The sequence below is a fragment of the Sabethes cyaneus genome, chromosome 2 (assembly GCF_943734655.1).
Source record: "Sabethes cyaneus chromosome 2, idSabCyanKW18_F2, whole genome shotgun sequence".
Lineage (NCBI taxonomy): Eukaryota > Metazoa > Arthropoda > Insecta > Diptera > Culicidae > Sabethes > Sabethes cyaneus.
In genome coordinates this window covers 33,352,930-33,371,186 of record NC_071354.1, presented here as the reverse complement: position 1 = coordinate 33,371,186, position 18,257 = coordinate 33,352,930, and the positions used below count along the sequence as shown (strand labels likewise).

The window sequence follows — 18,257 nt, the reverse complement described above, 5'->3', positions numbered from 1 at the left end:
AAAAACGGGTGTTTTGATACCAGTGGGACCACTGTGCACCCTAGCCTAGGCCTAGTTCAAGAGGAAAAACCTGATTTGATCCACCTAGTGGTGAAAGGAACCTTTGTTATACGGTCTTACTTGCTATTTGAGATAGAAATCGACACGTCTTCGGAAAATAATTCATCTATTGGTTAACGTTGCATTGTGCGTTGGTTTACATAAAATTTTTGGAAATTGAATAAGTTTACAAAATTTGATCAAAATGAAAGCACTTATAAATTTTGATAGTTCCTTTTCTCATGAAATTGCTGGGTAAGTTGTTACTAATTTATCAATATACATCATCAATTTTTATTACCATCAATTTTTATTAACCCTCGGTTACTCACGCTGTTGTATTTTGTACAAGATGTGCAGGTTTTTGCATGCCATATTTTTATATAGTTACATATCATTGTTTAACTACCGCATGTTTTTCAATAAACTTGTTATGAGCAAAATGTCAGAATTATTCGACGCATTAATACTTTAAATTGTTAGGAAAACAGATCAGCGTAAACCGACAGAAAATCACAGACCCGAAGCAAGCAGCATGTGAGGTGTACCGCAATTGGCCCCAACTGACATTTTATCTCGTTTCTTCATATAGAAAAATGGTGTCTGTATGCAGCAAAACTATCAGCAAATGTAAAATGTTTAAAATGTAGCCGTCTGTTGGTAGTCGAATAATTTGGAGTCAAAATTAGGGTGTTTTTTATAATCAAAGTTCTACAGATCCTAAACAAGCAGACATAGAGGTATACTACATTCAGTGAAGTTGTGTATTTTTACTATTTGTACAACTTTGTAATAAATAAAAAGTCATACAACAATTACAAAAAGAGCCGAAATAGAAAAACTCATTTTACAAGTGCATTTACAATAAATAAGATTTCTCTATCGTCGCTGAAGAGATAGAAGGTTACTGTCTTCAGCAAAATTTCTTGTAATAATATGCTCTAAAACTTTGCAGAACACATCAATGTGTTATATTGAAACTGAAGAAAAATAATTTTTTTATTTTACTTTTAGGGGAATTAGTCAAAATTTAAATTCTACCAGACGATAGAACATTCAATTTCAAAAAACTCTTCCAAAGGTTTGATAAACTTAAAACCAAGTTTTACTATTCAAAACTCTAGTGCGCACGTTTTCTTTGGTTTTGGGCTATTGTGCGGAGGAGTAACTTTGCTACAAAAGTTAGCGCGAGTCTTCGAGGGTTAATATCTTTTGACCGGAAAACCAATTCTTATGAAATTTTGCATATATATTCGTAGTGTTAAAACCTTTCGTTTGACATTAAAATAACTGAAATTAGGCAGATTAACGTGGTTGAAATCATTATAATTTATAGTTAATTTTGGTGTGGTGTATACGGCTGCTCATAACTTTCAAACTAAACATCCAATCAAAAAACAATTCAATAGTGATCTATCCGGCTATATTACCTTGCCAATGAAACTGATAACGCATAAATCGGTTTAGCCATCTCTGAGAAACAGGCGATCATTTGGACCTTGTCAAAACTGGTTTTTTAAGCGTAACTTTTAAACTGCATATTTGTTTTCGATGAAACCTGGTAGAAAGTTTAGTGATAGCAAGAGCTTTCATTTGGTACTAAGATCATTCAAATTGGTTGTGTAGTTCCGGAAAAAAACGTGTCACGTTGTTTTCACATTTTTGCCTATAACTTTTAAACGAAACGTCGTACCACGAAACAACTGAATTGGTGATATACTAGGCATAAATACCTTTCAAACAAAAGTAATAGCGGATGAATCGGTTCAGCCATCTCCGAGAAATAGGCGATAGAAAATGAGCTGCACACACATACATACACACACACACACATACAGACATTGCTCAATTCGTCGAACCCTATCGATTGGTATATGACACTTGGCCCTCCGGGCCTTGGTTCTATTTCGCGTTTTTCGACCAATTTGTAAACCTTTGTTATATAGTATAACAAAGGTAAAACGTTGAAACTATTACTTGCCAACAATATTTATTCGTTATATTCGTTATTGATGAAAAGATGATGTAAAAACCTGATTTAATCCACCTAGTGGTGAAAGGAACCTTTGTTATACGGTCTTACTTGCTATTTGAGATAGAAATCGACAAGTCTTCGGAAAATAATTCATCTATTGGCAGCACTTATAAATTTTGATAGTTCCTTTTCTCATGAAATTGCTGAGTAAGTTGTTACTAATGTGGGTAAGTGCAAGTAAAATTAAGTTGTAAGAAGAAATATTATTCTTTAACATATACATTGCGTAGTAAAGGTCTAATTTATAGGTTTTCGAACTATGCATAATTTCCTGTAAAGCCATTCTATTTGGTTCACATCAATAAAGTTTTCTTGAATAAATTTCATCAATTTTTATTAACCTTCGGTTACTCACGCTGCTGTATGTTGTACAACATGTGTAGGTTTTTGAATGCCATATTGTTATAAAGTTACAAATCATTGTTTAACTAACGTATATTCTTCAATAAACTTGTTATGAGCAAAATGTCAGAATTATTCGACGCATTAATACTTTAAATTGTTAGGAAAACAGATCAGCGTAAACCGACAGAAAATCACAGACCCGAAGCAAGCAGCATGTGAGGTGTACCGCAATTGGCCCCAACTGACATTTTATCTCGTTTCTTCATATAGAAAAATGGTGTCTGTATGCAGCAAAACTATCAGCAAATGTAAAATGTTTAAAATGTAGCCGTCTGTTGGTAGTCGAATAATTTGGAGTCAAAATTAGGGTGTTTTTTATAATCAAAGTTCTACAGATCCTAAACAAGCAGACATGGAGGTATACTACATTCAGTGAAGTTGTGTATTTTTACTATTTGTACAACTTTGTAATAAATAAAAAGTCATACAACAATTACAAAAAGAGCCGAAATAGAAAAACTCATTTTACAAGTGCATTTACAATAAATAAGATTTCTCTATCGTCGCTGAAGAGATAGAAGGTTACTGTCTTCAGCAAAATTTCTTGTAATAATATGCTCTAAAACTTTGCACATCACATCAATGTGTTATATTGAAACTGAAGAAAAATATTTTTTTTATTTTACTTTTAGGGGGATTAGTCAAAATTCAAATGCTACCATACGATAGAGCATTCAATTTCAAAAAACTCTTCCAAAGGTTTGATAAACTTAAAACCAAGTTTTCCTAGTCAAAAATCTAGCGCGCACGTTTTCTTTGATTTTGGGCTATTGTGCGCGCGAGTAACTGTGTTACAAAAGTTAGCGCGAGTGTTCGAGGGTTAATATCTTTTGACCGGAAAAACCAATTCTTGTGAAATTTTGCATATATATTCGTAGTGTCAAAACCTTTCGTTTGACATTAAAATAATTGAAATTAGGCAAATTAACTTGGTTAAAATCATTATAAATTATAGTTAATTTTGGTGTGGTGTATACGGTTGCTCATAACTTTCCAACTAAACGTCCAATCAAAAAACAATTCAATAGTGATATATCCGGCTGTATTACCCTTTAAATGAAACTAATAACGCATAAATCGGTTTGGCCATCTCTGAGAAACAGGCGATCATTTGGACCTTGTCAAAACTGGTTTTTTAAGCGTAACTTTTAAACTGCATATTTGTTTTTGATGAAACTTGGTAGAAAGTTTAGCGATAGCAAGAGCTTTCATTTGGTACTAAGATCATTCAAATTGGTTGTGTAGTTCCGGAAAAAAACGTGTCACGTTGTTTTCACATTTTTGCCTATAACTTTTAAACGAAACGTCGTACCACGAAACAACTGAATTGGTGATATACTAGGCATAAATACCTTTCAAACAAAAGTAATAGCGGATGAATCGGTTCAGCCATCTCCGAGAAACAGGCGATAGAAAATGAGCTGCACACACATACATACACACACACACACACATACAGACATTGCTCAATTCGTCGAACCCTATCGATTGGTATAAGACACTTGGCCCTCCGGGCCTTGGTTCTATTTCGCGTTTTTCGACCAATTTCTAAACCTTTGTTATATAGTATAACAAAGGTAAAACAATTGATTTTGATGTTCTCTGCACAGAAAACAACAGAATAATTACATTCTTGAGAAAATAGTTATAACATATTGTAGTTTACATCGATAAAATATTTATTTAGGGAAAGAAAAGGAATTGTTTGTATGTATGTTCCACCATAACTCCAGAACGCCTTGACCATTCTCCACCAAACTTGACATACATGTTCATTGACATAAGGGATTCAGCTAGGGAGGCTTGGCAAAAGGATGGTGGTCCCTAACAAGTAAGGGGTGGGCCCAAATAAATAAAATATGTTGCGTTTCTCTTACATTTAAACTGGTTGCAATTGTACAAATAGCTGGGAGACACAAAGGTGTGGGGCTATGGTGGGAGAAGTTAGGGAGGGGCCCCCGAGAAGGTATATTTGAAAAAAAAAATCTTCGTTTCTCTTCCGTTGTAGGGTTTTTCAGAGAGCAAATAGATGCATGATTGTCTACGTGGCAGAAGGGTGAGCTGACTGGAAGGGACTTAACAGAGGGGACGAAGAACGTGCGTATTGAACGAACAACACAGATTTACAAGTGTCTGAGGGATAATAGGAGGGAGAGCTGACAAAGAGTGGACATATTCAAATGAAGAAAAAGGGTTTTGTTTCATGCGTTATGAGAATTTTCGTTACAATAACAGATGACAAGTAGCTGTGAGGCCCCTTTGTCCGAGTAAGATCGGGCAATCAGCTAGTATATGAATATGTAAAATGAGCTAATTAAACTTTTGGTCCATCGAGCCTCGATCTGTCTCGTGCTACATTGTTTTTAGTCGATACAGATCGGCTAATATAGTCTACCAAGTCCGAAATACAAAAAAAAACTGATAATACTTTTTCAAAATTAATCAGTTTACATAATCGACGTAATTTTTAAACCAATGCAAAGAATGATTATGTTGGTTTTATGCGCAGTCCACGTACGTTTTGACAGTGCATAAACTGATGGGAAAGGTATGAGACGTATAAATGTTGGAAATTACACAATTTCTGACTGCAGAGCCGGTTACAGTGTTGCACGGTAGTCAAATTAGGAAGGCAGCAATGAAATTAGGCGGCAGCAGCAATGAAATTGGGCATGCTTAGAAGTTTAGCTCGAGTTACTTTCTAGTTAACTGGTCAAGTAAGAAAGCGTTCTATGTAATGCTAGTATTTAAGTTTTTAATAATGCAGCAACTTCACAATTTTGTTTAAACTGTATATTTTTATTGGACTCCTAGGGTAGCGTTTTTCAATTTATAGTGATCTATCTCCGAATAATTAAAATTTTTCAACATGGCAAACTAAAGGTATTTCAATGGACTTTATAGAAAGTTTCAAAGGCTAAAGATTATGCTAATTAAAGATGGCTTTGAGATACAATTTTTCAAAGGAAAAAAGTTGCTAGTATACAATGGAGACCCATGATGTATTGTTTTTACCTGCAATGAAACAGATATGTTTGGCAAAGGCGAACTAGAAACATTTACTTCTTTGTCAGAGATATTCTTTTTAACCCACACCACGGTTAGTTGTACTGTTGTGTTTTGCACAGTGTATGTGGAACGTACTACTTTATCTCGATATATCTCGGGATTCCGGCAATATAGAAAGTTACTGTTTTCTGCAAGATTGATCCGCTAGCCAAAACCTTTCATTCGGTGGACAAAGTTTCATAAGTGTTAGTATTCGAATAAATTCTGTTCTGTTTTTGCAGTCCTATGAATCGAAGTTAGCGCGAGTATCGAAAGGTCAATTTCAGTTAAAAACAAAACACCATGCGTCTCCATTGCATTATATAATCCTTTTTTCATTAAAAAATGTATAATAACAAATAATAAAATATGAGTCCCTAATTTTTTTGATATATTTTGCCTTTGTTCAAGCTTAGACATCTGTTCTTTGTACTATTATGCTAGCTCTAAAATGGTCAAGTCTTCAAATTGAAATGCTCATAGGTTGCATCTTCTAATAACATATGGTTCAACTGAATCAAACAGCACCAACCACATAATCTGTACCATCAAAACGTAAATCGTACGACACAAACCTTAAATTGCCAAAAAATCCACAACGTTTACCGCCTCCGTCTAATTGTCCTTTCTTTTCTTCTTTTCTTCGTTACAATTTTAGATCCGCCTGGGCGACATCTACCATCTGGCTCGGTCGGTGATGAGCGGCAAATCGCTGGCCTTGCCCAGCGGTTGGTGGCCACACGAAGCCACCCGACGGCTAGCCGTCCTGTGCGTAGCCACCGTGGCGCTTCTGTTTGCTCGGCTGCAAATTATGGGCTCCCAGCTGCCGGTATTCACTAGGTAAGTGCATTAATTAAAAGTGTGGATCGAACACACGCCCGCAGTTTCGTGTGACCTATTAAGAGCAGAATTGAGGATTGAAACTGAGTGACAGAATCGCACCAAGTGCTGGTATGCCACTTTTCCGTTATCGCATCTACGATTTAGTCTGTAAATTATTATCAATATTTTTTGACATGGGTACATCCCTTGCTTCATCGGCGTTAAACTAATCCTTCATTTTGAGAAGGATCTGCGTACCGTCCGATGACATCTTGCTGACAGGCGAGCAGAGCAGGGTGGCATATTTTGAAAGGAAAATTCCGGTTCCAAGGTTGAAAAAAGGGGGAAGTTATGCACGGTCGTGACTTGCTGACTTTTGCTAATAAAGAGGAAGGATTTCTCTCTCGGCGTTGGTTCGGTGGGTGGGGGAGACCGAGCGACGATGATGGAACGGTTCGACGTTCGAACCGATTCCGAGCGAGGATTCCGCTAGTCCACCCTGGATGGAACGGAATTTAATTGGCTTAAACGTCAATTAAGTTGAGTTTTGTCTGAGTAGTCTTCATTTTATTACTTTCTTTAAATTAAACGCCGGAAATGAGTTTATCTGAATATTTGAAGCTAATCAAACATGGGTAAATAGCCCATTATGAATAGAAATGCGTTCCGTTTCTTGGTTACTTCAAAATAATTGAAGCCTTTGCGGCGAACCTACAACAAGTCAGTGATATCAGCGCTCACGTAAGCTCCGGTAAGCATTGATTACCCTTCAGCTTTACTCGTCAATCAGCGTACAGGACGTTCGAATTGGCATTGATGCCGTACAGGCCACCGTACAATCGCGACTGCACTCTGCACCTGCGCTGCATCGGACAAGTTTTTGATTTACGGCTGTCAATGGACGAAATGCGAACAAATCACTATACGTGCTGCCATCTGAAATGAAGCCCTTCTAGTGCGCTTTTCGTCCGTTTTTGGAAAACTACTTCAACTTTGCTGCCTTCGCACATTCGATCGGATTGGCTGGCGCTTACGGGACCGGGAGCTAAATTTCGTTTTTTCCCGCAGTAATAGATAAAGTAAGTTTTAAGCCGCATATGAGTCAAATTCCAATACATTTCACCCCGAAATCGGCACAGAGAAATTGAGAACCTTACGGCAGGCGATAAATGGGTTCGAATCCTCTTAGTGCACCGAGTGCTGTCTAACCAACCGGATGAGCTGTAAAATACAGCTCTTCTGTCTGACTGGTTCAAAAACCGTAATCCCTGCATTGCGTAGCCGTCACCGCCGACGACGCCGTCGTCGTAAACTTCATCGTTCTATCCGACTCTGCACCGCTCCAGTCCAAGAGTACTTTCGCCTGCCAACCGACAAAATTTCCCTGTCAGCATTGTCCCGAACCTTCTGGATGAGCTGCATAAATCGAAACCGAAGATATGCGCAAATAGACGGCCCTGCAGGATACGTCTCTGACCGAACCAGTTCGCAGTCGAAGTCCAGCAGCAGCAACAGCAGCAGTTCATAAACAACAATGATATCAGTGGGATGCCCGGTTCGGTATTCGCTAGCTGCTGATGTAGTTGTAACTGCAAACCACATCTGGAAATAGTTCGTGTGTATGTAATAACAAATTTAAGGTGCGCCCCCGCAAGCACTGATGTCTCTATGTTCCGTCGTCGTTCGAATGTAGGATGTTGGGTGGCTGTTGTGCAACTTTCTGCTACTGCTGCTGCTCCTAATCTTCGTGCCAGCACCAACGGCGAGGACGTTGGTCACGGTAGCGTGTATCTGACAGCTAGCAAGCAGCAGAATTTAATTAGGATTATGGTCAATGGTCGACCGTTGCCATTCTACACACACCCACACTGCACTGCACTGCGCTTTGCACGATGCACATCCGTCGTAGACTTTCCGCCTTGGGTGTGCTGTGCAGCACTCTCGCCTATCACATACACTCAGCATAGTAATACTACGGTGAAGTGCCACTATTACCCCAGCTGGCTGTAAACTGTCTGATCCGGAAATGAGACTGGAAAATGGAGTGCTCACATGTTTAGAGGTACAACATTTTTCCTCCGCTTATTGACTACACGATGCATGGCACGGAAGGATTCTCCGTTCACCGGATTTTGTGTACATACGCCGGCAGTGGACACCCATTATGAACCAACCCGAACGGCGAGTGGCTGGCGTGTCATCTGTCCGACCACAAGTCGGAGGTGTTCCTTCCGTGTTCGCCCACAACAACGGCCGAGACGAACGAACGAACGGTTTTATCTTTAAACAATTGGCTGAACATGAGCCGGAATGCTGTTGTTTACTTAAAATATTGCGGTTGTTGTCCAATAATTAACAAAACGGGTGACGGCAGCAACCCGGCAAGGAGCTAGTCATCAACCCCGCAGGTGGGGTGGAAAGTTAAATTGTGCTCTCAAAATTACCTGTATAGCTCATTGCTAGTGAGTTGTTCCCCGATATTGTTGCTACAACTAATCCACTAGTTTGGCTTGGCCTCAACGGAGCCACTCTTATGCAATGCAGCTTTAAAATTGGATCGTTATGAAATATGGCCAGGTTTTGAACGCCCTTTACACAGACATTTATTTTTAAAATTGGCAAGATGCTTACTTGAATTGATCATAAATTAGTAAAGTAGTAGAGCAAATTTAAAAAAAAATTGGAATTTCACTTGTAAGAATTAATAAATTTAATGCATTCTCAATAGCACACTTTTTACTTTCCGCGCCTGTGGTGACAGTTTTGAAACCAAAATTTTGTTTTGACTTCGTATATTCTGATTTCCCGCCCAGTTAGCTTCGAGGTACGATGGTGGTCTAAAAAGCCAGTCGTCGTTCGATCTCGAATATCGGCTAGGCGGTGCTTGCTAGATAGAGTCAGTAGGATCGTTGCACTGGCCCCGTAATTTTCCTGTTCTCTAACAGCTGGCTGCGAAGTCTGTCGATAAAGAAGGGTAATGTCTAAAGACGGTATAAACCCGTGGCTTTGCTGTTTTATATTCTGATTTCAGTGTTAAAGCCGTTGCTTTCATCTACTTTTCGTTTTTCCTTATGCAATTTTGTTAGTTCGCATTCCATTCGATTTTAAAAAGTCCATTGAAAAGTAGCCGCCATCATACTCAATAAAAGTACAAGTTTTGATTTGTTTATTTTCTAGAGGTGTAAGAAAATGTCGTTTTTCAATGCTATGCTTTTTAATAGTACGAAAATGGGTACCAAAAGTATGCAAAAATAACAGAAAAGTGATACAAAATCTATACCTATAAAGAAGGATTTCTGTCTGTCTGTATGTTCCTTATAGAATCGAAAACTACTGAACCAATCGGCATTAAAATATGCATGTAGAGGTTTTTTGAGGCCAGGAAAGGTTTTAGTGATGGTTAGAAACCCCTCCCCCCACTAAGAGGGGGGGCTCCCATACAAATGAAACACAAATTTCTGCATAACTCGACAACTAATCAAGCAAATAGAACAAAATTTGGCATGTGGGTGTTTTCGGTGACAAGAATTTATTCTATGGTAAATTGAGACCCCTCCCCTCTTTATAAGGGAAATTATAACTCCTCTCCTCTTTAAAAGGGGGGGCTTCCATACAAATTTCCTCATAACTCGAGAACTAATCAAGCAAATTGAACCAAATTTGGCATGTGAAGGTTTTCGAGGGTAAGAATATTTTCTATAGTAAATTAGGACCCCTCCCCACTTTAAGAGGGGGGGGCAACTGTACCAAAGAAACACAATTTTCCTCATAACTCGAGAAGTAATTAAGCAAATGGAACCAAATTTGGCATGTGGGTGTTTTTGGAGACAAATTTTTTTTCTATGATGAATTGGGACCCCTCCCCGTTTTAGGAGGGGGGGATCCCATACACATGAAATACAAATTTCCTCATAACTGAAGAACTAATCAAGCAAATGGAACAAAATTTGGCATGTGAAAGTTTTCGAGGGCAAGAATATTTTCTATGGTAAATAAGGACCCCTCCCCACTTTAAGAGGGGGGGCTCCTATACAAACGAAATACAAATTTCCTCATAACTCGAGAACTAATCAAGCAAATGGAACCAACTTTGGCATGTGAAGGTTTTCGAGGGCAAGAATATTTTCTATAGTAAATTAGGACCCCTCCCCACTTTAAGAGGGGGGGCTCCTGTACCAAAGAAACACAATTTTCCTCATAACTCGAGAAGTAATTAAGCAAATGGAACCAAATTTGGCATGTGGGTGTTTTTGGAGACAAAATTTTTTTCTATGATGAATTGGGACCCCTCCCCGTTTTAGGAGGGGGGGATCCCATACACATGAAATACAAATTTCCTCATAACTGAAGAACTAATCAAGCAAATGGAACAAAATTTGGCATGTGAAAGTTTTCGAGGGCAAGAATACCCAAGTAACACACAAAACAAGTTAGAAAATAATATTCATGGAAAGTAGTTGTTTAAGAGTACTATAAACGTACTTTGAAAACATATGTCGTTATTATTAAGGTTTTGAGATGCTTTGCGATAACATGTATTTATTTGACAGCTCATATCAAATGAATAATGTTTGTTTTGTCAACATGTCAACACGAAGTTTTTATTATGTCTCCATTACTAAATTAAAACTACTGGAAGAACAAGTTGTAGCTTATGTTATAATAACGTTTTAAATTGGTACGAAATAACCTGGTATATACTTTTTTCAATTCTTGTTTTATTAGACTTCAATTTTTTGCGCTTTTCTGGTAATAGAGAAGTTCTGATATATGTAATATTATACTGTTCTATAACAAGCTGTGTTGCTTGGGTATTTTCTATGGTAAATAAGGACCCCTCCCCACTTTAAGAGGGAGGGCTCCTATACAAACGAAATACAAATTTCCTCATAACTCGAGAACTAATCAAGCAAATGGAACCAAATTTGGCACGTGGGTGTTTTTGAAGACAAAAATTTTTTCTATGATGAATTGGGACCCCTACCCACTTTAGGAGGGGGGGGCTCCTATACAAACGAAATTCAAATTTCCTCATAACTCAAGAACTAATCAAGCAAATAGAACCAAATTTATCATGTGGGTGTTTTTGTAGGCAAGAATATTTTCTATGGATTTCCCCACTTTAAGAGGGGGGGGGGGCTCCTATACAAATGAAAAACAAATTTCCTCATAACTCGAGAACTAATCAAGCAAATGGAACCAAATTTGACATGTAAGTGGTTTTGGACGCAAGATTTTTTTCTATGGTGAATTGAGACCCCTCTCTTCTTAAGAAAGCGAGTTATGGCCCATCTCCCCTTTAAAAGGGTGGGCTTCCCTACAAATGAAATGAAAATTTCCTCTTATCTCGAGAACTAATCAATCAAATGGAACCAAATTTGGCATGTGGGAGTTTTAGATGGCAGAAAATTTTTCTATGGTGAATTACGGCCCCTTCCCCTTTTAAGAGGGGAGCTCCCATACAAATGAAATTCAAATTTCCTTATAACTTGAGAACTAATCAAGCAAATGGAACCAAATTTGGCATGTGGGATATTTTGGAGTCTTGAATTTATTTTACGATAGTTAGAGACCTCTCACCCCTGTGGTAGGGGGATATGGACTCTCATACAAATAAAACAGAAATTTTTGCGAAACTCAAAAACTAATCGAACTCGAGAAATTCGAGACTCTTCCATAAAACATTAGTCAATACAAGACCACAAAAACTATCTATAGTAACACTAGATCATTCAGGACGAGACGGTCGCGAGTGTTGCCGGTGACCCGCCGTCGGAAGCGCCGCCCACTGGGGGGCTTGCAAAACTCGAGATTGTGACAAAGATCATCCGAGATTCATGATTTATATACAACACAGGTTAATTTGTGGCAATACGAAGTTTGTCGGGTCAGCTAGTTCTCATATAAATGACATTAAATGATACAAGAAAAATTAACAACAATTAGATAAAAGCGTGCCAAAAAAAGTCAAGAATAGCCTAAAAAACCCAGTGACAGAAGTGAAAAATAATACAGAAATCAGGCTTGGCATGCTCTTTTCGCTTCGATTTTGCTCTTTTGTTTATTGCACCTCAGTCAAACAAAATTTGAATAAGTGCTGTATGGGACATTTCTACAGCAAGTAATTGTCTACAATATTGCTGAAGAAAGTAATATTTTATCGTTTGTATTCACGGCGCTATAGAGCTGCAATGCCGCTGGTAGCCAAAAAAGCGCTCTTTTTTCTACCAAAGGGGTAGCAGCCTTATAGCACCATACATACAAAAGGTAAAGCAATGCTTACTTTAACGATATTGCAGATAAAAACTAATTCTACAAATGTCCTATACATCACTTTTTTAAATTCTGCTTGGTTGATGTGCAGTAATCAAAAGAGCCAAGTCGTAGCGGAAAAAGCGTGCTAAACCTGACAGAAATGATTCAAAAGTGGCACCACGTGGTACATACAAAAATATATTTCTAATTACAAGTGCACAATTAATAATTAATAATAAATATATAAAAATAATCAATTATAAAATGATGTATAACCACAGTGGTACAAATAATAACATAGAAATGGCTTTAAAATGATATAAATAAGACACCAGCATGTTACAAAAATGACACAAACACAAAGACATCCTTACTGTATAATTTTGTGCTGCTTTTGTATCATTTTATGTTGCTTTTACATTGCAGTGATTTAAAATAACACAGAAGTTAAAAAAATAGCCCAAAAGTAACGCGAAAGAAACATAAAAATCTACACAAAAATGAGACGGCCATCCGTAACTACTACGAACCTTCGCAGAAAAACACAAACATGACAAGAATTGCAGATAAATCAAAAAAGGGTTTAAAAATTAGTCACAGATGGCATAAAAAGTATTTAAAAATGGTACATAAATAACCCAAAAATGATGCAAACTTTTATGTATTAGAATTTTTTTTATTTTCTAGAGTTCTTTTAAGATATCTTTTGAACTTTTTAAAATTTTCAGACTTCATTCTGACTTCTCTTAGATCTCTATTAGGTTATTTTTAGACTTATTTAGACCTGTTTTGACATCATTTATTCTTATTTTAGACGTGGTTTAAACTTTTGTTAGGCTTCTTTTTTACATTTTTAGGCTTATTTTCGACTTTTTAAAATACTTTTAGACTTCTTTTGAACTGCTTTTAGGTTTCTTTTTAACTTTTGTTGGACTTCTTTTAGACTTTTCTGGCTTCTTTTAGTCTTTTTTTGAACATTTTTTAGACTTTTTCTAGATTTATGTACACTTTTTTAAACTTTTTTTTATTCTTCTCTTACACTTCTTGATTTGCTTTAGACTTCATTTGGGCTTTTATTCTAGACTTCTTTTAGACTTCGTGTGGACTTCTTTTGGCCTTCTTTTGAATTTCTTTTAGTCTTCTTTTAGGCTTCGTTTAGACTACTTTCATACTTTTATTAGACTTCTTTGAGACTTGTTTTTAGACTTTTTACCTTTGTTATACTATATAACAAAGGTTTAGGAATTGGTCGAAAAACACAAAGTTGATCTAAGGCCCGGAGGGCCGAGTCACATATACCAATCGATAGGGTTCGACGAATTGAGCAATGTCTGTGTGTGTGTGTGTGTATGTGTGTGTGTGCGCTGCTTATTTTCTATCGCCTATTTCTCGGAGATGGCTGAACCGATTTGTCTGCTATTACTTTTGTTTGAAAGGTATTATAGTGGAGAATATTGCTACGCTATTTGTTTCGTGGTCCGACTTTTTTTTAAAAGTTATAAGCAAAAATGTGAAAACTACGTGACACGATTTTCTCCGGAACCACACATTCAATTTCAACAGTCTTAGTACCAAATGAACGCTCTTACTATTGCTAAACATTGTGCCAAGTTTTATTGAAAACAAACAAGTGGTTTAAAAGTTAGCCTTAAAAAACCAGTTTTGACAAGGTTCAAATGATCGCCTGTTTTTCAGAGATGGCCAAACCGATTTATGCGCTATTAGTTTCATTTGGCAGGTAATATAGCCGGATAGATCACTATTGAATGGTTTGTTGATTGGACGTTTAATTTGAAAGTTATGAGCAATCGTTTACACCACACCAAAATTAACAATTATTTATAATGATTTTAACCAAGATAATTTACCTAATTTCAATCATTTTTATATCAAACGAGAGGTTTTGACACTACGAATATATATACAAAATTTCATAAGAATTGGTTTTACCGGTCAAAAGATATTAACACTCGCGCCAACTTTTGTAACACGGTTACTCGCGCGCACAATAGCCCAAACCAAAGAAAACGTGCGTACTAGACTTTTGACTAGGAAAACTTGGTTTGAAGTTTATCAAACCTTTGGAAGAGTTTCTTGAAATTGAATGCTCTATCGTCTGATAGAATTTGAATTTTGATTAATCCCCCTAAAAGTGAAATAAAAAAATTATTTTTCTTCAGTTTCAATATAACACATTGATATGTTCTGCAAAGTTTTAGAGCATATTATTACAAGAAATTTTGCTGAAGACAGTAACCTTCTATCTCTTCAGCGAAGTTAGAGAAATCTTATTTATTGTATATGCATTTGTAAAATCAGTTTGTCTATTTTAGCTCTTTTTGTAATTGTTGTATGACTTTTTTGTGTATTACAAAGCTGTGCAAACAGTAAAAATACACAACTTTGCTGAACATAGTATCCCTCTATGTTTGTTTGTTTAGGAACTGTAGAACTTTGATCATAAAAGATTCCCCGATTTTGACCCCGAATTACTCGAATACCAACAGATGGATACATTTTATACATTTTACATTTGCTGATAGTTTTGTTGCATACAGACACCATTTTTCCATATGAAGAAACGAGAGAAAATTCCAGTTGGGGCCGATTGCGGTACACCTTAATGCTGCTAGCTTCGTTTCTGTAATGTCGGTTTATGCTGATCTATTTTCCCAACAATTTAACGTATTAATGCATTGAAGAATTATGACATTTTGCTCATAACAAGTTTATTGAAAAATATACGTTAGATAAACAACGATTTGTAACTTTATAATACTATGGCGTTCAAAAACCTACACATGTTGTACAAAATACAACAGCGTGAGTAACCGAAGGTTAATAAAAATTGATGAAATTTATTCAAGAAAACTTTATTATTGTGAATCAGATAGAATGGCGTGACAGGAAATTATGCATAGTTCAAAAACCCATAAACTAGACCTTCACTACGCAATGTATATGTTAAAGAATAATGTTTCATCTTACAACTTACTTTTACTAGCACTTACCCTCATTAGTAACAACTTACTCAGCAATTTCATGAGAAAAGGAACTATCAAAATTTATAAGTGCTTCTATCACCGGGGTAACATTGATCAAATGGACCATTCGCATAAATAAGTGAAATAAACCACTACTGCCAACTTTCCTGAACTGATCAATGTTTCCCCGTTTTACGGTACTTCTATTTCGTTCAAAGTTTGTAAACTTATTCAGTTTCCAAAAATTTTATGTAAACAAACGCACCACGCAATCTTAACCAATAGATGATTTATTTTCCTTGTCTATAATAAATAGATGATTTATTTTGACTTGTCGATTTCTGTCTAATAGCAAGTAAGACCGTATAACAAAGGTTCCTTTCACCACTAGGTGGATTAAATCAGGTTTTTTAAACTTCTTTCAGACTTCGTTTAGGTTTCTTGTAGACCACTATTAGACTTCTCTTAAGCTTCTATTAGGCTTTTTTCGGACTTGCTTTAGACTTTTTTGGATTTATTTTAGACCTCATTCTTAAATTTCTTTTAGATTTCTTTTAGATTTCTTCTAGACTTCTTCCGAGCATCTTTTAGACTCGTTTTAGTATGTTTTGAATATTTTTATTACACTTCATTTGAACTTCTTTTAGGTTTCTTTTTGACTTTTTCCTTCCTTTAGACTTCTTTTAGTCTTCTTTGAGATTTTTTTAGACATCTTTTAGACTTCTATTCGACTTATTTTGTGCGTCTTTCAGACTTCTTCCCCACTGAACATTTTTGTTGTATGGCAGCTGAACAAGCGTGTGTTCCACTGGTTTTTGCTATGCAATAGTTGGATAAGCTACTCTTAAACAAAAATGTTTGTTGGGTCTAGACATTTTTTAGACTTCTTTGAGTCTTCTTTTAGATTTCTTTCAGACATCTTGCAAACTTCTTTTGGACTTTTCTTAGACTTCTTTTGGACGTAGTTAAGACTTCTTCTAGACTACTTTTAGACTTCTTCTAGACTTCGTTTGGACTTCTTCTAGACTTTGTTTAGGCTTTTTTCGAACTTCTTATACACTCAAGTTTTTTTTACACGGTTTAGTTCTATGATTTTTGAATTAAGAGGGCATAGTACTTTTTACACCATATTTTTGGTCTTATTTCAAATATCGATAGGCGAATCGATTCGGGGATTTTGCATTGTTAACATTGTATTTTATACTAATATCTACAATTTTGTTTGCATATGGGAACCTCTTCCCCCTCCCCTACGGCTCCTTGAACATGATCATTCGAAAAAACATGAATTGCGGTACCATAGATTGGCGCTCGGAGGCTTATCCGAAATGAAAAATTCCAAAACGACATGAAAGTACATTAAATTATCTTATCTTTGACCCATCTTTTTTTTAAATTCGAACGTATAACAAAATGGCGCACAAACATAAAAGTCAGTTTTTAGGCCGAAAAATGGACTATAACCTTTTCTAAAAAATACATAAATTGAAGTATCGTAAAAAGGATAGGTCAAAGACAAGACAATTTTTTAAGCTTTGAAACAAAAAAAGAAGCTAGAGAATCGCTTGAGCCTTTCTTGAGATATTTATGGTACCGACTTTGAAAACCTGGTTCCGAGAAAAACGACATTGAAGTTTTCATGCGCTGTGCAATCGTTCCAGACATGCGCGCTGCCAATAACTGTAATTTTGTCATTTTTCGGAATTCATCGAAATGGCTTCAAACACATATACTATATATACTTATACTTTTGATACAAACAATAAAAAAAATTTCGATTCTTTAGAATTGAAAAAGTACTATGCCCCCTTAACGCAGTCTTTTTACGACGATTTTTGAAAGAACATGATTTTTTTACATAATTTTTCGAATTAACGCGGTTTTTTCCAGCGATTTTTAAATTCGATACTTTTTTGGTTTGATTTGAATTAACACGATTTGAATTTCACAACGATTTTTGAATTAACGCGGCTTTTTTTACAACATTTTTCGAATTAATGCAGTTTTTATTTACAACCTTTTTCGGATTCACGCGGTTTTTATAAACGCTCTTTTTTTACACGCCACGTATCCGCCGTGTAAAAAAAAGACTGAAGTGTAGTCTTCTTTTAGACTTCGTTCAGTCTTTTTTCATACTTTTATTAGACTTCTTTGCAGCCTTTCTCAGACTTGTTAGGCTTATTTTAGACTTCTTTTAGGTTTCTTTTAGACCTCTATTAGACTTCTTTTAGGCTTTGAGACTTTTTTTGGACTTTTTTTAGATTTGTTTGAGATTTATTAAATATTTTTGTTAGACTTCTTTTGAACTGGTTTTAATTTTCTTTTTAAATATTTTTAGACTTCTTTTAGATTTCTTTTAGTCTTGTTTTAGACTTTCTTTTAGACATCGCTCAGACTTCTTTCAGATCTCTTTTGGACGTTTTATAGAATTCTTCTAGACTTCTTTCAGTCTTCTTTTAGACTTCTTTCTTGATATCTTCCAGATTTCTTTTGAGCTTTTATTCTAGACTTCTTTTAGTCTTTTTTTAGATTTCGTTTAGACTTCTTTTGGACTTCTTTTGAACTTCTTTTGAACTTTTTTAGTCTTCTTTTAGACTTCGTTTAGGTTCTTTCATGCTTTTGTTAGACTTATTTGAGGCTTTCTCCTGACTTTTGTAAGGCTTCCTTTA

The 18,257-nt window shown here is 36.1% G+C and overlaps 1 protein-coding gene across 1 annotated transcript in view; it reads left to right on the top strand.

The window, feature by feature from the left end:
• LOC128735253 (protein O-mannosyl-transferase Tmtc3-like) overlaps window positions 1–18,257 on the top strand; it is a 450,482-nt gene that overhangs the window by 365,833 nt on the left and 66,392 nt on the right. Inside the window, exon 6 of the mRNA XM_053829747.1 lies at window positions 6,186–6,367. Coding sequence (XP_053685722.1) covers window positions 6,186–6,367 — 182 coding nt within the window. The remainder of the gene's footprint in view (window positions 1–6,185; window positions 6,368–18,257) is intronic.